The sequence below is a fragment of the Fringilla coelebs genome (genome assembly GCF_963513975.1).
Source record: "Fringilla coelebs genome assembly, chromosome: 8".
Taxonomy (NCBI): Eukaryota; Metazoa; Chordata; class Aves; order Passeriformes; family Fringillidae; genus Fringilla; species Fringilla coelebs.
This window is the reverse complement of record NC_140066.1, coordinates 16,311,980-16,332,827: the sequence shown is the minus strand read 5'-3', so window position 1 is coordinate 16,332,827 and position 20,848 is coordinate 16,311,980. Positions and strand designations below refer to the sequence as shown.

General features: G+C 42.9%; 1 protein-coding gene across 10 annotated transcripts in view; it reads right to left on the bottom strand.

Annotated features, from left to right (window-relative positions):
* Nucleotides 1-20,848, bottom strand: part of CAMK2G (calcium/calmodulin dependent protein kinase II gamma) — a 117,409-nt gene that overhangs the window by 31,366 nt on the left and 65,195 nt on the right. For 9 of the 10 annotated variants that reach the window (XM_084210687.1, XM_084210692.1, XM_084210693.1 and 6 more), the window contains exons 4-12: nt 17,249-17,303; nt 16,613-16,678; nt 13,741-13,813; nt 10,439-10,541; nt 9,485-9,568; nt 8,479-8,573; nt 5,874-5,996; nt 3,542-3,625; nt 2,852-2,894 (exon numbers count right to left, since the gene is read on the bottom strand). In XM_084210687.1, coding sequence (XP_084066813.1) covers nt 2,852-2,894; nt 3,542-3,625; nt 5,874-5,996; nt 8,479-8,573; nt 9,485-9,568; nt 10,439-10,541; nt 13,741-13,813; nt 16,613-16,678; nt 17,249-17,303 — 726 coding nt within the window. The remainder of the gene's footprint in view (nt 1-2,851; nt 2,895-3,541; nt 3,626-5,873; nt 5,997-8,478; nt 8,574-9,484; nt 9,569-10,438; nt 10,542-13,740; nt 13,814-16,612; nt 16,679-17,248; nt 17,304-20,848) is intronic. The other variant, XM_084210695.1, reaches the window with a different exon arrangement.

Genomic DNA, 20,848 nt, shown 5'->3' with positions numbered 1-20,848 from the left:
GAATTAACACCTTACCAGAGTGTGCAGAGAAGCTACAAACCCCTTCCTGTAACCAGGTTTCATCTTCTGACTTATGCTGAAAGAAGTGCAACTGTATGTGCTTTTAACAAACAGCCTACAGCTGGCCTGAGATGCAATCTTCTAAAAAGAACCACAATTAGCCAATCTTAAATGGCTGAATATGTCATAACTGGGGAAAGGAACCAGATATCCCTTAATTTAACTGACCTGGGGCAAAAGGCACCTTGCAAGTGATAAATTACTCACAAAAGAACAGAAACTTTTTTTTCTTTGTAAAAAGTAAGAATTTTTGATGAGCTAAAAAATGGGAGAGAGAGTACTGCTACAGATTCTTTAGGGATACAATTCGTCAGGCCTATACAGAGAAGGAGCTCCATACTACAAAATGTGACACAGGAGATAGTAATGACAACAAGATTAAAGGAGTCTTCTCATATTTCCTGCAGATAGTACAATCGTGCCTAATTAATTGACACTTGGGTCACATGAGCCTTTATTTTCCTCTTTGTTCGAAACATCTATGAAAGAAGCTTTTAGGAGATCTTATCCCCAGGCAGGAAGAAGCGTCTCTCTTCATAAATCTAGTTCCCTGTCTGCTGGGAATGGGACTTTTAAAAATCCACAAAACAGTGTCACCCAATTAGAGAAAAATAAAAACCCCTTAAGGGCTTTAGGGAAAGAAAGAAATATCACTGCAGAACCCTTCAAGTCTGAGGTCTACCTTAAGTTCCCCCGCAAACTTTTAAACTTATTACTTTTAGTTAGCATGCATTTATTCTTTAATTCCAGCAGATGCATCTACTTCAACTGCAGCCAACAAGAAAGCCAAAGTAAATGAAAAAATAATTACAATTTTAAAAAGTCAAGCTCATATTACACACAGTCCTGCAAAGGAAACAGGAGTAGATGATCTCATCCCTCTAAAAAGACATAAAAAGGAATTGCTACTCTGGACAGAGGCTTTGCATCTAAATTCACAACATCTCTCTCTGGACAGTTTTTCTGAGTGTCTCATACTTGGAATCACAGTTTATATTCAAGGCAGAACTCAGTGACACTGCAAACCCTGCACTCACTATGGGCCACCTAGGATTTCCTTTTCTTCAGCTGTTAACTGAAGTGGATCCAGCAGCTTCAGCCCTTGACACAGAGAAGAATGAGTAGTGCAAGCTTTTTCCTCCTCAGTACTAGCTCAGGGATTAAGTGGATGTACAGGTCACACACCATTAAGGAGAACCCTTCTCTCTGACATTTCATGTACTCAAAATCTTACCCATAAGAGATTTTCTCACCCAAGCACTCCTGCAGCCTCATTAGAAGTGACAACATTCGCAGAATAAAAATTATCTAAAACTTCTGTTTATAAAAAAAAAAAGAATAAAACCCCTGACTATTTCAGAATCATCAATTAAGTGAAATAAAGATGAGCTGTGTAAATAGAACAAAAAAGTTCACACCAGCAAAAGGCCCAAGAAAATTTTTAGCTCTGTACAGGCCTGCAGAAGTCCTGTCATTGTGCCATAGCTCCTCAAACAGTTATTTCAGAATCAATCTCAGAAAACAGTATAGCATTTTTAAGTCCTGTAATAGCACAAATATGGGACAGATGAATGGATAAAATTGCTCTGTTCCTTTAAGGCCAAACTATGAGAAATGCAGAAAAAAGAAATTGTTGTAGTCACAAGTAATGCTGACATATTGGCAGAGGTCTACCTGAAAGCAAGAACCAAGAAAAAAAAGTTTGGATGTTGGTGAGGGCTGGCTATTAACTGTAGCATAGTTCCACATAACTGTTTTTTTTTTTTTACATCACCATACAGAAGGTTAAAAATGCTGCCTTGAGTTCACAGAAGAATGTATGCATGAGTGTGCACTTTGTGTGCTGGGATGATCATTTTACAGAGGCTTTCATTCCAATTACAAGTTTATTGTAACAACATCCAGAATATAAGTATTGGTATCCACCATTAGTAAATGGCCAGATGAAATCAATACACTTCCATCATCACATAATCCACATAGCAGACTTTGACTTGAAAGCAGCCATAGTAAGGTGCAATAAAAATCTGACTCATGCATTCAATGACTGCTCTTTTAAAAGAGAAAAAAAATTACAAAGAGGGCAAAGAAAACAAAGATCCCATAAACCAAAAGCACTTACAAATAGAGGTTTTCCACCCAAATGAAAATGATCACAGATAAGACTGCGTCACCTAGGTGTGCCGAGCCAAGACAGTAATCTTCCAAAAAGCATGGATTTACATGTTGAGATTTGCATTTTCAGTAAATGCACTATGTAATGCACTTGGGTGGGAGCCAGACTACCAGCTATTAAATTTAAAAGGATGAAAACCACTTCTGAGACTCCAAGAAGGAAAACTAATAGCCAGACACTTCAGACCCATTTTTGATGAGTCAAAGTAATACTATACCTAAAGAGCTCCTGTCCCTATTCTCACCAATATTACTTCCCTGTCCCTGCCTCAAGTCTGAAGGAAACACTCCTACCTGATAAGAGCTCTTCACTCCTGGTTTATGATGGGAAAGCTAATGATACCAGCTGTAATTTCTCACAAGTAATTTGCTAATAAAACATCATGAGATGATTATAGAAGCGGACTTGACTTTTGTTTTGTACCAGACTACAATACCATGCGTTCCTCTCCAAACAAATAATTTCCTATTTCACACTGGTCACCGGCTCAGGCAAAAGACCACCATTACACCATGATGAATTGAAACCATGTTTCTTCCCCTCCTACTTGACTCCAAAATGGTTAAAATATTCTCACACAAAACAAAACCAAGGATGGAAACATTGAGAACTTACCGGAAAAATTCCGAGACACAAGCATCGTCGTGAGGATTGCACCCTGTGGGGAAGACAAAGCAGGGATTACAGAAAGTGCCACCTGGGAAAGGGGCTGGGCTAACCCATGGAGGACACAATGCATCAGTTACCAATGCAGAAGTATACCACTGGTAGCCTGAAGAGCCCCAGCGTATCCAGGAATCCCATGTGTGCCTCTTTGGCCCGACATGGGACCACTCGCGGTCCTGCCTTTCTAGAGCAGCAGCTAGATGCCAGGCAGGATAGCCTAGGAAATCTGAAATGGCACTAAGAATTAAACACATAGCTGCTTTCTAGATTTCACACAGCAGAGAGCTGCTTTGTGCATAGGCCAGAGGCTTTGCCCAGCTGCAGGCAACTGGTAACACTAGTACTGGAAGGTACAGAGTGTTCAGAACTAAAGTCCCAGAAGTACCTGCTCTGTTTCAACTCACTGGCAGAAACTAGAAGAGGTGAATATGTAGCAGAGGAGGCATGGGAAGCTTAGAGCTTGAGAAAGAAACTACTCAGCTCCTCAGTACACTACTTCAATGCACTGTACTGGAGGATCACATAAGGTACTTTTCTAACACTGTGCTAGTCATGAAAAAAAGTATTGCTACTAGGAAGGCACTAACCTCAAATTCAGAGAACTAAAATCAAACCTAAAGTGAATTAAGATGTACTTACCTTTAGCTTCCTTCTAGCATTGAACTTTCTCAAGCACTCCACAGTCTCTTGCCTGTGCATCATTGATGCAACAGTGGATCGTTGCTGAAAAACAGGAAGAGCAGAAGATCAAGAACATACCCATACCAAATCAGTCAGAGAAGTTCATTCCACTTGCACACAGTCAACACATTCAGGCTGACATGGCCAAGCCTCTCACCACTGCACGGATGCAGAGCACTGCAACTGGTGCATTACCTGAGAACTTCCATCAAGACACATTAAATCAAGACGGGCTATGACAGAACTGCACCCAAGAAATTTATGACTGAAGTAAAGGTGAGAATCAGCACACACAGGACTTAAGATAGTAAAGAAGAAGACAAAGAATACCTTTGGGAAACTGAGTTAGAGGCACTACAGAAAAGACCTGGGCCGCATTAGCTACAGTTTGAAAGGGAAATTTCAAGCTGTAAGGGAATGCTTCTGAGCAGCAGCCTTCTTGGACATGGCAACCCCCTGAATATAAGAGGTTGACTAGCAGAGGCCTTGGCATCTTTGTATCAGTATTGCAGAAACAGATTCTCAGCATGTAAAAGATCATGTATTTCTATTGTACCAACGGAAGAAAAAATGAGCATAATCTCTATGCAGTGATGCACATCTGTCACCCACCGCAGACTAGGATGCCATCAGCTGCTAAAAGACAACTTCCCAGAAGTGCTGCAGCCATTAAGACCACAAGAGGAAATCAGAGACTGTTACTGCCAAGTATTTAAAGCACATGAGGAAGCCAGTGACTAATGCCAAAGTAGCTGTTGCTCTTGCATAGAACCACAAGCCTGAATTCCCTTTATGAGGACAGTGGGTGAATTTCTAACCTGGCACATAAGTGTGAACAAGGTCTCCACTAACCTTCTCTTGCTTGGAAAAAATTCTGCAATACCCAAAAGAACTGTAAACTGTGCGTATATTCAGCTAGTTTCATGGGAAATCTCTGCTTTGATCCTATTGTCAAAGCTGGTCACCTATTGCAGTACACATGGCAGTGTGTGGGGAGAATATAGCAAAAGTGTCCCCAAACAACTCTGGCTGGTTCCTCCAGCCTTTTCAGGAGAGACAGTGATGTCCGGTTGTTCAATGTGCACTTACAAGAATCAGGACACACACGTCAGAAGTTCAGTGATGCTAAGACACTCAGTGTCTCAGAAAAAGTTTTAAACTTTTTTAGATTTCCTGCAACATTTACTTTAGAGGAGCCATACATACCCAGTAAAAAACAGATGTTGTGCACACAGGGACTGCAAAGCAAAGGGAAACAACAGACTTGACAGGAGGCAGTTTCACCAAGAGGCCGACATGGCTGGGAAGTGAAATCAGACTCTCCCTAGCTCAGAGAAGGAAAGCTGCCACAGGGAACGGGCTATCATAATACAACTTTGGTTACAGGCATTGGGAGGAAAGTTTAATACACAGGAATTTGATCACAAGCATGCAAGGAGAAAAAAAAAATGCAGTCTCGGCTAGTGTAAAGTTTTGATTTCCAAGGAACTTGCATCATTTTACAGCCTACACTCCTGTTAGACAGATGTTCACATAATTAACTTGAAATCTGTTGATTTGTGGTATAAGGACACCACCACCACAGTTTCTCAAGAACAAATAAGCAAAAGAGCACACTAGACCCATCCCAGAAGTATGCTCTGGTATTACCAGAGCATCTGGTAAGACTTAGGTCAAACTATTTCATCCTGCAGAGATAAAAGTGCATCACTGCTGCCCTCCCCTACACCCACACCCAGATGTGTTCTGGGATTTCCTTGCCAACTTTGCAAAAAATGAAAAATACTTATGTGTGAGGTATGGCAAGGCAGAAACTACATACACAGAACAGCAAAAGATTTTTTTGCTGATTTCAAGTTGACAGCCAGTTAAGCTGCAACATAGCAGAAATGTCCCAAATATTGCCAAGATGCTATGTTGTAAACTGAAGCAGAGATGAAGAACAAAATGGTCCTAAAATTTTTGGCTGATGCCAAATTCCATTTGACATTTTAGGATGCTATGGATTGGAAAAGATGTGGGGAAAAAAACAGAAACTGTGGACTCTGACAAAATTCTAAAAGAATAAGGGATTATTTTTTTTACTACTATGGCAATAAAAGCACCACAGCATGACAAAGTTGGCTTGTTGAAAGTCAGTATCCAAAAAAAAAAAAAAAAAATCTGAAATATTTGAAATTGTAGTGAGGGGTGGAATGTGGTGGTTTTGCCACCACAGAAATATACTGGGTCCTTCAAGTCTTCCTGGCATGTCCATTCAAGGCAAACCTGTAAAAAGGAGAACACTTACACAAACCCATGGGTGTTTGAGAGCCTGGTCAGCTGTGATGCGCTTTGCTGGGTTTATCGTCAGCATCTGGTTGATCAAATTCTTGGCTTCGGGAGTCACAGTGTCCCACTCAGGTGATGGGAACTAAAAGAGGAAGAAGGAACAGATGATGAACTGAATAGAAATATCTTCTACTATCACAAGACATTCTTCCCTGCCACACAGCTAAATGCCAGCCTTTGCCCTTTTGATACCAGGGCTAACACAGTAGCAAAACCCACTAATTTTTGTGAAAACTCATACTGAACAAAAATCATCCAGAATCCAACAAATGAATGGTGCCAGACAGCAGGACACACCTGTACCATTCACCAGACATAAGCAAGAAGATTTAAAGTTTAGAAGCCTTTTAGGAATCACTCAGACCTTTGAATTTCTTTCACACTCAACAGTTAAAAAAGTAAAGTCACAGATCTTTTTAACTGAGTTCTTACATGAAAAACACAGACACTATCTGTTTTTACCCCACCTGTCTCTTTGTACAGCATGCTAAAAGCTCTAACAGCTTATGAAAAATCACAGTTAACTACAGTAAAACTGCACAAAAGCAAAACCTACTAACAGGGAACATCCCATCAGGTACACTTTTCCCACTATAGAACACAATGTCCTGGAACAATACCACTTGGGTGTAGCAACCCAGCAGCAAGTTGTTAGCAACCACCTACCATACCAAGATCTTTACTTGGGGGGCAGGAGAGATGTAACAGTGGATGGGAATACAGAAGCATGAAAACAAAGAAAAGAATTTTAAGTATTTCTGCTGATGATTGTCCATGAGGAGTAACTGCTTTCTGCTATAATTCCAGCAACGATAAAGATGAGATATTTACACCATCCCGTAAAGGCTTGCATGTGGTATGGATGACAGCATGCTGAGATTAAATCCTATGAATCTACTGTACAAATACGGTGATCTTCAGAACACAAATATGCTGGTGGGGTGAAGCTCCCTGTCTTTAAGTGGGAGAATAAAATGGATTTATCCTGAAAACATTTCCCTACAGTACTACATAATTTAGAAAAAGTTTATTCCATCTTTTTTTCTCATGCTTTTTTATCGCTTTACTCAGTTGGGTCATAACGATACACCTGCCATATTTGATTTGTATATAATCAAATTTCTGCATCTGCAGGCATCACTAAGGCATTATACAATTTGTTTTGCAAACATTGCATGAGGATACTCAAAAATCATGATACTGAAGTTTCAAGCAAGGACACTTTTTCCACACCTGAACTCTGAAGCATTCACGGTAATGTCTTGCAAAACCCCTACCCAACAGCACAAAGTAAAAAAAAAAAAAAAAAAATTCAGTGTTTTCACTGTTGCCACTTCCTGTCTGATCATGTGCCTACAGGCCCAAAATGAAGGAAGGATCTAGTGAAATTTGTTCACTATAGATAAGAATTCAAAAACAATAGATAGGTAAGGAAGAATCAGGCACTTCACTCTTCACGACTTACAGAAAGAGGTATTTAATCCCTGAAGTGCTTTGAAAATCCCAATTGATATAATTAGTGGAAAATAAGAACCACCAACACAAAAACTGGAGGGGAAAAAAGGCAAGAGAAGAACACAAGTCCATTTAAGGCTATCAAGTACAAAGACATGACTTTGCTTTCACTCAGGAAAGTCACAGAGCCAGGACATAGGCAGAGCTTTGTTCTCACCAGCACAGCTGCTCTCATGGTCTCAAGCACAGAAGCTGGGAGGTAACTGCCAGAAGGAGTCCAGCAGAACCCTCGCCTTTTGGGGTTTTATTTTTGTTTAATACAAACCACAAGACAGGCTACAAAAAGAACTCCCCAACTTCCTCTTGATATTCATGCCCACAGACTTTAAGCTAGGATTTCCAGGAGTTCCTTCTGCCCTCTCAAGCCTCTCCTTACATGGAAGAATTTATGTACAACATAAAAGCTGTGGTACTCAAACTATATTTTAGTCCACCTTTGCTTCCCTCAGTACTAGCCTCCTTGCTATTCCTCTTTCAGGCACTTTTTACACCTCAGTTTTGCTGTGCTTTAAGAAGCATTCCATGATCTGCTTGGCTTTTTACAAGAGCCTCCAACCCAATCCACCATGCTGATCCCCACCACAAAGCCACCCCTCCAATGGTCCCCCAACCATTCAGTCTTCTCACTGGGCTCCATTCTTTCCATGGACTAGAGCACAGAGGAGTAAAAGACCATAATTGAAGCTAATATTCCACAAAATACATCCCCATACTTTTTATTAGGCCTTGACAAAGACCAGCTCCTTCATTCTATCTTCCCTCTACTTCCCTAAAAATATCAGCATTACTAGAAGACACCATTTCCCACCCTCTACATTTCCCTAACAAGTGTCAACGTTCTAGTGCCCGCTGTGATGCTTCCCCTTCATATCCTTTCAGCAGCCCCAGACTGGACTGTATCCCAGGCAGTGAAGACAACGAGGTGTATGAGCACGTCAAACATCACTTTGCACAGAAGCTTGGCCTGCTGCAGGATGCCAGGTAAGACAGTGCCATGTTTTGGATGGCTTCTACACCCATGCAGGTACTCAGCAAGAAAGTGCCCTTACGTCATAGGCTCCGGCCTTGATCTGCTGATAGAGTTTGTGCTGATCTTCATCCCAAAAGGGAGGGTACCCCACTAGTAATATGTACAGAATCACTCCTGGGAGGGAGAGACAGATACACTATGGTTAGGCTAATATGCCATTTATTCCTTCAGCCCCTCTTCCTTCCCTCCTGACAGTCCCCAAGGCAATGATTGCTCCATGTATTCATTTGCCATCATATTTAGCCTTCTGAGATAGCAAAACACAGTACAAATCTGTCATCTGCTGGACCTCACCCTGGCACTTCCTGTTCAGCTCTTAACACCAGTGTCATGAATTCGATTGAGCTGTATAATGTCCTTCTACCCTCCTCGGGCTGGGGAGCCACAACTACCCACCATGGCTGGTGAGCCACAACTCCCAGCTGCTCTATGAGTAAGATGAAGCCACATCTCATACGGTTCCTGGGCAGCAAGGGACATTTTAGGAGGGACTCCCTTTTTAGATGCTTACTGTGCACGGTGTTGGGACAAAAATGACACTGACAAAGCTGACACTCCTGGCCTGCAGAGAACCATTTAGTCCATGTCAGGCAGCACTGATATCACAAATCTTTAAACTTATCTGTCCCAGATACATTAACACTTATTTATTTTCTTTTAAAAAAATCATCCCTCTTCAGTATTTTATCTTCTACATAGTTAGTGTAGTAGGAAATTGCTACAGTTATCTAAACAACTGACTCTGCAAAGCATAGACAGGTCTCCTATCTCTTGCGTCTCAAACATCTGATACATGGCCCAAGGAAAAGATTGGGAGCCAGAATCAAGTGAGTTCAGGCTCCAGTATTCATTCCATCTACACAAGGTGCTTTCCATCTACACAAGGTGCTTATCCTCAATTGTGCCTTCATGTCTCCACCCAGTAAGAAGGAGCACTGTGCACCCTCCCAGCAACAGGCTACAAAGAATCACACTTTTACATGGAATGATGTTGTTTAAATGTAAAACATTTTGTCAAATCTTACCACATGCCCATATATCCACTGGTTTTCCATAAGGATCTTTTCTTAAGACTTCAGGGGAGAGGTAGCCTGGAGTACCAGCAAACCCTGCCAGAAAATGGATGACATGAAGTACTTACAGTACCCAAGCAGAAGAGAGCTTGCCAATCCACTAGTGGTAACTAACAAATTCCAAAACCTGTCTCTCCCACCCTTCATCTCTTATTTGCTAGAGGTGTCTCTTGGTAACCCAACAAAAAGAGGCAAGAACCCCCAAAATAAAACAGAAAATCAGATAGGATCCAGCACCTATGTACTGCAAGGAAAACAGACAAGTAAGAGGGACCATGTCAACCAGCTGGACACAAACTTGTATGCCAGGCCTTATATAATTGTTACATTTAATGGCTTGGAGTTTGAAAACACAAGACACAAATGGGATGCATGTGATTGCTGAGTGATATGGGGAGACCAGGAGAAGAAGTTGTTTTTCCAGAATCTCTGCAGCATTGCAGAGTATCAGAGCTGATTTTTAGCTTGGAAAGGTCTAATTTCTAATTATGTTTTAGCTAAACAAAGATACGGTCAGATCCAAATGTGCCTGAGGAAGGCTAGGTCAAATGCATTTCTGTAAAGTGACCAAACAAAATTCCAGATGTCTACACTTATGAGCAGTAGGAAAGTTCAGATCAGGGTCTAAACTTAGCAGCTGCATTCATCTCTGACACTAGCATCTACTGTGAACTGAGAAGAAAAATAGAGAAACACATAGCCATTTTTTCGGTCTTTCTTTATTAGTTTTTTCTCTATTGTACCTAGGCTTGAGCCTAAGACCCAGAGGCTGTCATGCTTGGCAAAGAAACAGCCAAATACAGAGAAATGTGCTGGAAGAACTGAGACAAAGTACTCAGGAGGATGCAACCCAACCAGCCACCAGAAAACAGGGGAGCAAAGCTGGGAAAGCTCAAACAGTCTTACCAAACCAGGCCTGCTGCTCTCCCTGGACTTCTATAGCCAGTCCGAAGTCAGCCAGTTTGACAGCAGCACCCTTACATTTACTCGCTAGTAGTAAATTCTCAGGCTGAGGAGAAGAAAAAAAAAAAGAGAGTAAGAATGAAAGACTGACATCCTTGTTAAAACCTCTCACCTAGTATTCACATCACTAAATTGCACCTGCTGACTGAATTTAGCATGCAGTACTAAACCTGTTCAGATGAAGACACAGCAACAGCAACGAATGGCCTTGACCTAGAGTGGCAGAAAATTGTCAAGTCTAACACAAATCCTCTGGCTCCTCTGTGGGAGACAGAGCCTCTTCCAAACCAGCCCATGCTGACACCAGAGGGCACTGGCAGTACAGCTCCTGCAGCACTTAAGCCAAAATTCTATTCTGCCCTCCTCAAAGAGGATAACTGGAGGAGGGGAAAGGGAAGCAGGGGAAGAAGGGAGGGACAATGCAGGAGATACAATCTGCAGTGATGTTTCTCCCCTTGAACATTAGACAGTCCCCAAGGCACTGAAAAAGTAAATATGATGCTAATAAGGGCTGCCAAACACACTGCTGTAATGTGGGAAGGCATCATCTGGCTAGGCAGTAGTTTTCATCCCTTACAGAAAAAGCCTCAGCCTCAAACTGGCATAAGCAGCACAGCAGTGAGTATTCTTGTAAGCAATTTTTTCATGCTACACATTTACAGCAGCATAAAATATTCTGTCTTGCTACTGCTGCCATCACCTATACAAGAAGCAACCATGTCACTTTTTCCCTGTGCCAGGAAAGGGAGACAGACTTTTGACCCTCATATTTTCACCTTGAATGAATCTCACTCAAACCATAATTCTGTTGTGTTCCAGCAGAGGACTGCAGCAAAAGGCCTTACACAGCTCCAAAAAGTGGACTGAGAATTGGCATCTTCCTCTGAAGCACCAAAGCAGCTGGTGCTTCAAGGGACCCCTTGAAACCCCAAAGCCTTTAAGGTGATGGCTATTACGACTTTGCAGGAAAATCAGCTGGAAGATAGGCAGGTCAAACAGTGGTTTCTCAACCTAACCTCTTCTCATCTTATATGCAATTCGTTATCAAGTTGATTTTTTAACTGAGCAGGATGGATACCTGGAAATCCAGAAACAGGAGCTTGTCTCAGTTTCAAAAGTCTGATAAGGGTCTTTTTTGCAGCCTGCTCACTATTTCACCCCATAGCAACTCTACCCCTGTTCTGCCTGACAGGCACAAGATACTTTGCTCACTCATCTGTCCTAAAGTACTGGGCATGTGCCTACTTCTACCTTGAATGAAAGGAGAAAAGCCTTCCTCAACACAGTCCTTGCCATAAGCAGCATGGAAGGAAGGACAGCTGGGTCTCCATAAATTTGGATGCCACTAGCTTTTCATGATATGGCAAGAAGAAAAGATTGTGGTAATTAAGCTACACTAATGAAAATTCACCTCTATAAACAAGACCCTAAAGCAGAAGATCAATTAAATATTCTGAAAATCCCTCTCAACTCCAGATTGCACCTAGGCTTAGCTTGACTAAGAGCAACATTTAAGACAGACTTGTGCTAGTTAAGCACTTTGTACCTCTATTTTAGAAGCAAACACCTTAAGGCTAATGGCGTTTATCCATGTGCATGTTTGCCAACATATGGGTTGTCTCAGGTTTCACATACTTTTTGGTGAGGATGTGAACACACACTAATTTCTTACAGTCCCTATAGGCAGCTCAACATTTGACATTTTTTAATAACATGTTAGCCAAAATACAGGCTTATGAGTGTGAGGTACAAAAGACAAAACTTTACTTGAAGCAAGCTCTGCAGTTATTACACACTGACCTGAAGGCCAAGCTTTTGGAGAGGAGCTAAATATTAAAATAAAATAACAAACTAAATAACTAAAAATATTAAAAAGCATAGGAACTTTCATTGCCAAAAGGAATGGTTACTCCTCAGGCCTGGAGAGTTTCAGATAATCAGAGCAAGCAACAGAAGAAACATATTAACTACAGCAGGGAGTGTCTAGAAGCTGAGAAATTCTGAACAAGTTGCTAGCTTTCCTACAAACAAAACTTTTGGAAGGAAACCAGATTATATTTGAACACAATGAAAGCTTCTTCTGTACTGTAAAACATTATTGATTTCCATAGACTCCCTAATTTTGGACACTAGTGCCTCTTGGATGCTGCTCTCTCAGGAGCTGGTGTTGGGTCTAATCAGGAGCAGCCACAGCCCACAGTAGATCATTTGCATGTTTTTACAGTGTAGTGAAGCAGAAGGTCAGAAGTATTGCATGGGAGTTTGTCAGAAACACAAAGGATTCTCCACCAGACCAAAACACCAGAGGAACACTGCCACCAAACTTGCAACGTGCTTTTACCTGATTCTCTGCAAAATATTTTTCTACCTTCCCCCTCATACATTGTTTAACAAGCCCAAACCAACATTAGCAGCAGGTGTCATCCTGCATTAATTTAACTGGACTGTTGGTGACCATCACCATTGCCACTTTAGACAGAGAAGGCTCCAGGGCATGCAGACTTTTCTGCACAAATCTCTTCATTCTGGAGCCTGCCCAGCTCCCAGCACAGCTGCCCAGTTTGGGGAGTTTAGGTGACTCTACTGCGGAGGCTTAGGGGCTATAAATGTGTTATAATGTGTCAAATGATTGATTCATCCAGTCTTTAACTGGCCAGCAGTTTTAGTTTTAGATTAAAAGTGCTTCTACTGATGAGAGAAGAAAGAAATAACACAAAGAAATTCTTGTTGAACATCTCTGCCCTTGCACAGCGGCATGTATTTGGCAACACTGCAGAATAAAAATATACATGCTCTGTGCAGACAAACTCATCCTGGCAGATTGAACAAAGATTGCTCCAGGTCTCTAGAGATCTCTTCAATCATAAACTAGAAAGTGTCCTTCATTACAATGAATCCTACCCAAGTTTGTCTGGAAGCATACTTCTCTCCAAGATTCACAACTACCACATCCTGGAGCTGCCTCAGAGAGGCTGAGAGCTGGCAAGGTTCACAAAGATTGAAAACTTCCTTGGGAGTTCATCACACCCTCTAGCCCTCTAGAAAACTGTGAAGAAGCAAATTTGTGCTTCAGGAACCCCTGAACCCAGTTAAAGTAAAACAAACAAACAAAAAGCCAACAAACAACAACCAAACCCCAAAAAAGCCCACACAAAAATCCCTGCTAGCTGGCAACACAATATTCCTGCCTTTTCCAACGATCCCCTGGCTGCTCTCCTCACACTACAGCACAGAGGAAACATTACCTTCAAGTCCCTGTGCACAATATCATGCTGGTGAATGTGATTCACACTCTCCAGTATCTGATGAATACAGTGGCTGCAAGATAAAAGGGAGAGACACACAAAGTTACACACACACATTTAACATCTCATCTCATCACAGAACTACTTCCCTAAATTTCATATTTGTACTATGGGGCATTCAAGATCTCATGCTGAATGTCTTCCTCATGACCAGTGGATGCCACAGCTCAGCACCATCACAGCTGAACAACCCCAGTCCCCCGAGGAACAGGATGCCAAACATCCTTTCTGTAGCAGGACCACTAAGCCTCTCTCCTACCTCCCATCATTTCCTTCCTTCCCTTCCCATCATACTAAGCCTCTCAGTTGTTCCTTCAGCCAACAGTGCCCACCCCACACAGAACAACCAAGGTATCTGAGTATCTTCAAACAGCAGCCAAAATTGTGCAAGCAAGACCAAATCACTCCAGGAAACATTCCACTGGGCTAGTCCTGAGCAAAGAATAAACTTTGGGAGAGCAGCAGCCTCCCCCAGAAAATTCAGGATGACGACGCCTGGGCGCCTGCCAGTTTGCAAAGCTTTCAGAGCAGCATCTCAAGCACTTTATATACACAATGTGCACACACACCCGCTTGCTGGGTGCCTTTTAAGTACAGATCCCACTTAAGGGGTTAGTAATCTGAAAAGCAGACTCATTCCGTTAAGTGCAGCGTGCTGCACTCCCCCAGCTCACAGAAAACCCTGTCTATGCCATTCCCACTGCTGTAAACCACAGGGACAAAAACAAGATGTTATTTACACCTGTCACATAACGACAGCACAATCCACCCATGGGTGAGATTCCAGGTTGGAACCATCTCTTCCACTAAACATTTATTTTGCTCCCAAGGATGAATGTGGAACGGAACAGGGATTTTGACAACTACAGCTGGGCAGTAAGCACGCAGATGTGGACAACTCAGAGAGGTCTATGTCCTCACTGTAGGATCTCTCAGACCCTTCACTGACTTCTACAAATCTCAGAGGAACAAATTTGAAATGAGTGAAATATTTGAGGAAAGGAAAAAAGGCTACAGGAAAAGATGGGAAGAGGGTGAAGAGAGGAAGAGGAGAGGAGGTACAGCACTGTATATTTGCTATCCCCCGCCCTCTGAAGCCGGCAGTACGATCCTCAGGGTCGGAATCCATGAAAATCTCCCTGCTCCCAAAACAAAAATGTATAATTAGAACAGAGCTGAGTCTGAGCGAGAGAGATTTTCTGGCCAAAAATGGCAAAAGTGTGAGGTGTCCCAGGCGAGCCAAACACGGCAGATTGGCACAGACCTCGCTCCCTCGCTCTCTCAGACTGCTCTGGAATTCAGCACAGCATGGGGAGAGAAAGGGAGGAGTTTCACTCTGTCATCTTGTGGGCACTTGGAGACCTGACCAGCTGACAGTCAGAGGGCTGAGCACCCTAAGGAGGGTTCACAGAGCAACAGACTGTCCTCCTTTTCCCCTAACCTTGCCATAATTTTCCTGAGCAGTGTCAGTCACTGACAGCTTTTGAGCACTTCAGGGAACAGGCACTGGCAAGAGGAACAGGGGAAGGATTGTGATTGATAACCTCAAAACTTCCCAGCTTCAAGGCAGAGTGGCATGATTGATCTGAGATGCTGTGCCTACAAGATCCGTACACCCCGCTGAAAGCATCTATGGGGCTCTCAGACCTCTCTGCCAGGAGCTCCAGCAGAGCTGATGAGTTCACTGGCCTTCCCAATCACCAGATGGCTCCTGGCAGAGCACACAGGGCAGTGCCTCATTTGAAAGTCTGCAATGACCAGAAGACACACACTGTAAGTGAACCACGAGGAAAGCAACTAATTGCCTGCAGACTCCATTAGCAGTACCTACACCAGCACCCCAGGTCACAGTCTCTTTCCCTCCTTGCACTCAGTATCATTGTCCTTAAAGTACTGCCTACCAAACTCAACTTGCCACAGTACCCACTACTTCCTTCTTACTCCTCTCTTCTCATGGCTTCCCTGATTTCTGCTTCAGCAAGGGTTAGTATGGGATAAGAACATGAATGGGGGTTCAGTCTGCAGGGTGAAATATCACCACTGGGCCACTCTGAGGCCATGCAAAAGCAGAGCAGGAGTGGCCTAATCCCAACTTTGATTCCAGATGCTGCATGTCCAGCAGATGGATGGGTCAGACAACACCCTCAGCTACTGCTGCACATAACATCCACCATGTATAAACAGGGACATGCACGTGCCCCTTCAAGAAACTCGCATGTGGGAAAGGAGGGAACATTCAGGAACAGAAGGGCATAACTCTAAATCTTTTTACATTAAAATATGAAGGTTGCTCTTTCATGTTGTACCTTCTGTCACTGCACTGACCAGCTGAGAGTTCCACAGAAACACAGCCTTCAAAGCCTCCTTTCCTCACTGTCCTGTAAACCATTACCTAGACACAGGCAAATTGAATGAGTCTGCCCAACATCACTGGAAACCCTGCTAGAAGAAGAAGAAGGCCAAGCAGGCAGCACCCTCACAGCTCTCCTTTATGTTTGCTCAGTAAGGACATGCTGTCACCAGAAAGGCCAGGTAGGACAAAGCTGCTAGCAGTGGCTCTCCCAGCAAAGAGCACAGCATTTGCAAGTGGCAGAGACAGCAATGTCTCCAGGTGGGCAAAGGCTAGAGCTGTACTGAGTCAGGCTATCTGGTGACAATTAAGTTCATGCTAATAGCAGAAAGAGGATTTGTTTTATCCAGACAAGGGGCAAGAGTGTTAGAACAAAGCCACGCACAGATCAGCAGTCAGGAAATTCATTCCACTTGTACATGTACATGGAACACACGTGCAAGGGTCTGGAAACAGTCTTACCTGGCATCTGCTTCACTGTAGTATTCTCTAGCAACAATATCTTCAAAGAGCTCCCCACCAGTAACCCTGGAGTGCAAAAGAACAAAGGATGTTAGAGAGTCCATGCTTGTGCAGTTAAAGGATGTATATGGCCACCCACCTGGGTCCTTTACCAGAGCCTGCATGGGATACTGCCTTACAGGGGAACCAGGGCAGAGCTCCACTACCATGGCATCAGCACTGTTATTTCCACATGACTGAGCCCTTGGACAGCCTTTGCACCAGCAGTGTACAGGACACTGTTGATACACTGTGCAGGAATGCCCACACACCTCTGCTGAGCATAGTGTATGCTGAGCTTGGGAAGGACAGCCCTCCTCTGACCCCTGTTGAGCTGCCTCAGAGACAAAAATCAGTCTCCATACAAAGGACAGACATTCTTTGCCATCCCACACTTACACCTGGTGCCAGAAGCCAGGAGCTTTCCTGGTCTGTCCCCACCACACAGTCAATGGATTTTTGTCAAATAGGCCAGAGGTATTTACAGGTCTCAAAAGAGAAAAGGAACATGATACTAATGCAGGTGCTTTTATTCCACTCTTAGTCAACCACCAACACGCCTGCATCACTGGTGAAGCATCAGAGACAGACACTTACAGATCAAAGACGAGGTAATGGAAACCTTCTTCTGAAATACTGTCATGGAGTCGCACTGCAAAAACAATCAAGAATTGGAGATTTACAGAGCATGTAGCAAATATGACACTTCACAAATCAAACTCATGCACACAACCAAGTTCTCCCTCAACCCACTCAGTCTATTAATTCCCCATGCCCTCTACTATGTGTGCTCCCTTAGTGACCTATTTTCTTCTGTTATCTCAAAGGAACAGATGGGTGTCCTGTACATACATTCACCCCTCTCCAGCATCAAAACAAGCTCTGAGTATTTTTGACCTCCTGTTCATTCTTCCTCTCTAGTGTTTCAGTACCCTCCTTTCACTTTTCCTGCCAACTTTTTCCTACATGCTCATATTTTGGCATCTCTCCCAATCCATTATTTCCTAAAACAAACCTTTTTCCGAGTCCCAAAACAAGCCCTCAATCCATAAATTGACTTCTGACTCTACTGGCATGTCAGTACCATTGGCCTCCTTTCTGCCATTTATCTGTAAGGCTTAACTATGTTCTCTTCTGTTATTTTTCCTCACTTCACTCTGACTTACATCACAAATCCTTACACAAAATTCAGATCCAGTTTTTTGTTTGATTTTTCTGACCTGCTTGTTTCCAAAGACATATTTGATCACATTCCACTTCTCAAAATTTCATCCACCTTCAGCAATCCCTCCTTAATTCTGCTGCTATTACCTAAATTAACTTTCATCTTTTACCATTCCATGTCCCAGGCTCATGATGGGCCACTATCCCCTGATATTCGGGGATCTCTGAGGTCCCGTTCTCCTGTCCCCATTTTACACCCCATGTTATTGTATCTATGCCCTCAGCACAGTGCCATTTCCTCTTGTCTGAATCAAAATCTCCATTTATTTGACCATTCTTGGATACCTAGGCACTATTGTAACCCAAGAGGAGAAACTTCATATGGCTATAGAAACCATACCTTTTGCTTTTTTCCTCTGCTGAAGAACATCACTCTTTTCCCTGCCAATCAGTCACAAGTTAGCAATTCTCTTTCACTCAATTCCTAAGCCTTCACATCCTGACTAGAACAAGACGTCTTCTTCATATGACCATCTATAATCTTTGCCTATTGATTCACCCAAGTAAAGCAACTAGCTGAGACAAGACTGGGTCTCAGTCACTTTAACACCTTGTAATTGAGTATTGACCAAAGCAGCGTTGACCGTTCTCATCAGTACAAGAAAAATCTCATTATCCTGCTCTGTCACTTCAATGGTACCTTTGCCTCTCTTCCCTATCTTCCATTCTCTTCCACATAAAGCACAGGTGACCTTCCTTTATTTTCCCAGCATCATGATTTTCTCTCTGTCAGTAACAAGAAGTCAGTTTGCACCTCTTGTCTGTGCATGACATCAGCTACCATCATCACTGTCTTGGGAAGGCTTCAAACTAGCACTGGGCACATATGGAACAGCTTTTGCACATGTTGTCAGTGCTCTTCTTTACTCCTCCTTGCAACTCTCCTTTGTTAGGCACCCTTCCATGTGCATGCAAACACACCCAAACCCAGAAGAGAGAGTAGCACAGATGTGCAGAGACCACTGCAAGTACCCTTCCTCAGAGGATTTCATTCTTTCCTTGTTCTTTTTGCTTGCTGATTCCCACATTTTTTCTTCCTTTATCTAAAAGCTCTCTGACCTGGTCCCTTGGCAAATTTCCATTCCTTAGCATTTCTACTGCATATCTAACTGCAGGGGTTTGGGAGGAGCACTCCATCCAGCAAAATGCTGCAAACAAGCCAGTGCAGCATTCAGGTGCAACATGCTGTTCCTAATGCCTGAGAACAGACACATCACCCTGACCAACTATGTCCCATAAATCACTTGCTGCAAACAAAAAATTCTTCCCAGTAAGCAGTTTTAGTTGGGTTTGCAATAACTTCATTGTAACACAAATTTGTGTTCACAAGAAAACTTGCCTCCTGAGCACTTGGCAGAAAACAGCAGAGGCGGAATTACAAAAACACAAGTGAGAAGAAAGGTATTTCCTAGGAGAGAAGATTTCCATTCAAGATTGGAAACAGGATGGAAAGCAGCTGAAAAAGATACTTGGATTTCCAGTGCAGGGCAGTTTTCACTCCAGTGAAGACTGCTTGAGGACAAAAGCACATCAACAAGAGCTGAAACCCAAAACACAGGCAAAAGTCTGCTGAGAGACATCATGAACAGATGGAGAAACTTCAAGGAAAGCTGAATGTACTAACAAGGTCATGTTTGGTGATGCACAGTGGGCATGAAGAAGCGTTTTCCTTCCTCTGGCACCTGAATGGTCACCAAAGCACTGCAAGAGCCACCGAGCACAGAGGAGAGTGGCATGAGTGATATCACAATGGAGGAGTACAGCCACGAACATGCTGAGAACAGTGGCCTTGAAAAAGACATGTAAACATGTTGGCAGGTAGAAGTGAGGAATGGTGAATGATAAACTTTGATGCAAAGATTTGGACAGTAAATTACATCAGAAAATGAAACACAAATTAGCTGATTGGTGCTATTCCTTTGTCCCAAGGAAAGCAATTTTGTCAGCTACATTATGAAAAGGGAAGGAAGTAGAAATTCAGCTGGCAGAGACTGGCAGAGGCAGCAAAAAGAGCCTTCAAGGACAGTAAAACACCACTTGCATCCTTAGGTGAGGAACCATGACAGGACGGCAGAGACAGTTCATAAATACTGACGTTGTGCACCACCCTAGGGCTGCAAGCAAAAGAAGGCCTTGAAGGCAGGACACAGGGCATTAACAAGGGAGCTGCCTCCTCACAACAGCCCACAATGATGCTGAAATAAAATCTGCCTGGGACTTCATCTGCTGAGGTAATGAAGCTTAGGGAATAATGGTAGAATAGCAAAATCCAGAAAAGCTGTAGGAAAAATTACACTGGGCACCGCCACATTGCACAGGAATAATGAGTGACAGCTCAGAATAGTAGGCTTTAAGTGTGGAGTGAGACAGCAATAAGGGGAGTCCGAAAGGATCAAAATAAAAGTCTGAATATACCAAAACTCTCATGACACTCAATTCCAGCCCTAACTTCACATTGATGCAAAGAAACAAAAACAATACACAGTAGCAGAACAGAAATAAAACCTAGTGTCCTTTCACCCTGAAGCTTTGCTTACCTGCCCTCCTGCAAAGCCACAAGAGCTCTCCTGACTAGCAAAGAGTCTACAATGGACAGCTCTGAGGTCATGGTTCACTCTGCTGACATGCAAAGTTAAAATGCCCTGCTTTCTACTACAGTTGTGCACCACCCTAACTAAGGGATGATTAGCATAAAAACATGACCTGCCTTTTCCAAAACTATTCAGCTAGTCCATGAAATGGCATATATTCAGAAATAACTGAATGATAAAAAACATTTTAAAAGTTTCTCCAAAAAACATTTTAAAAGTGCCTCCTCTCCACTTTGGTGGTTCACAAATACGATCCACAATGTGTGAGTATTCACCATGAAGAAACACAAACATCAGAAAACATCTGATACCTTCACCATCCAGACAATATGGAGCCCTCTCTGCTTAAGATAACCTGTGCAAATGTCCTCCACCTGAAGGC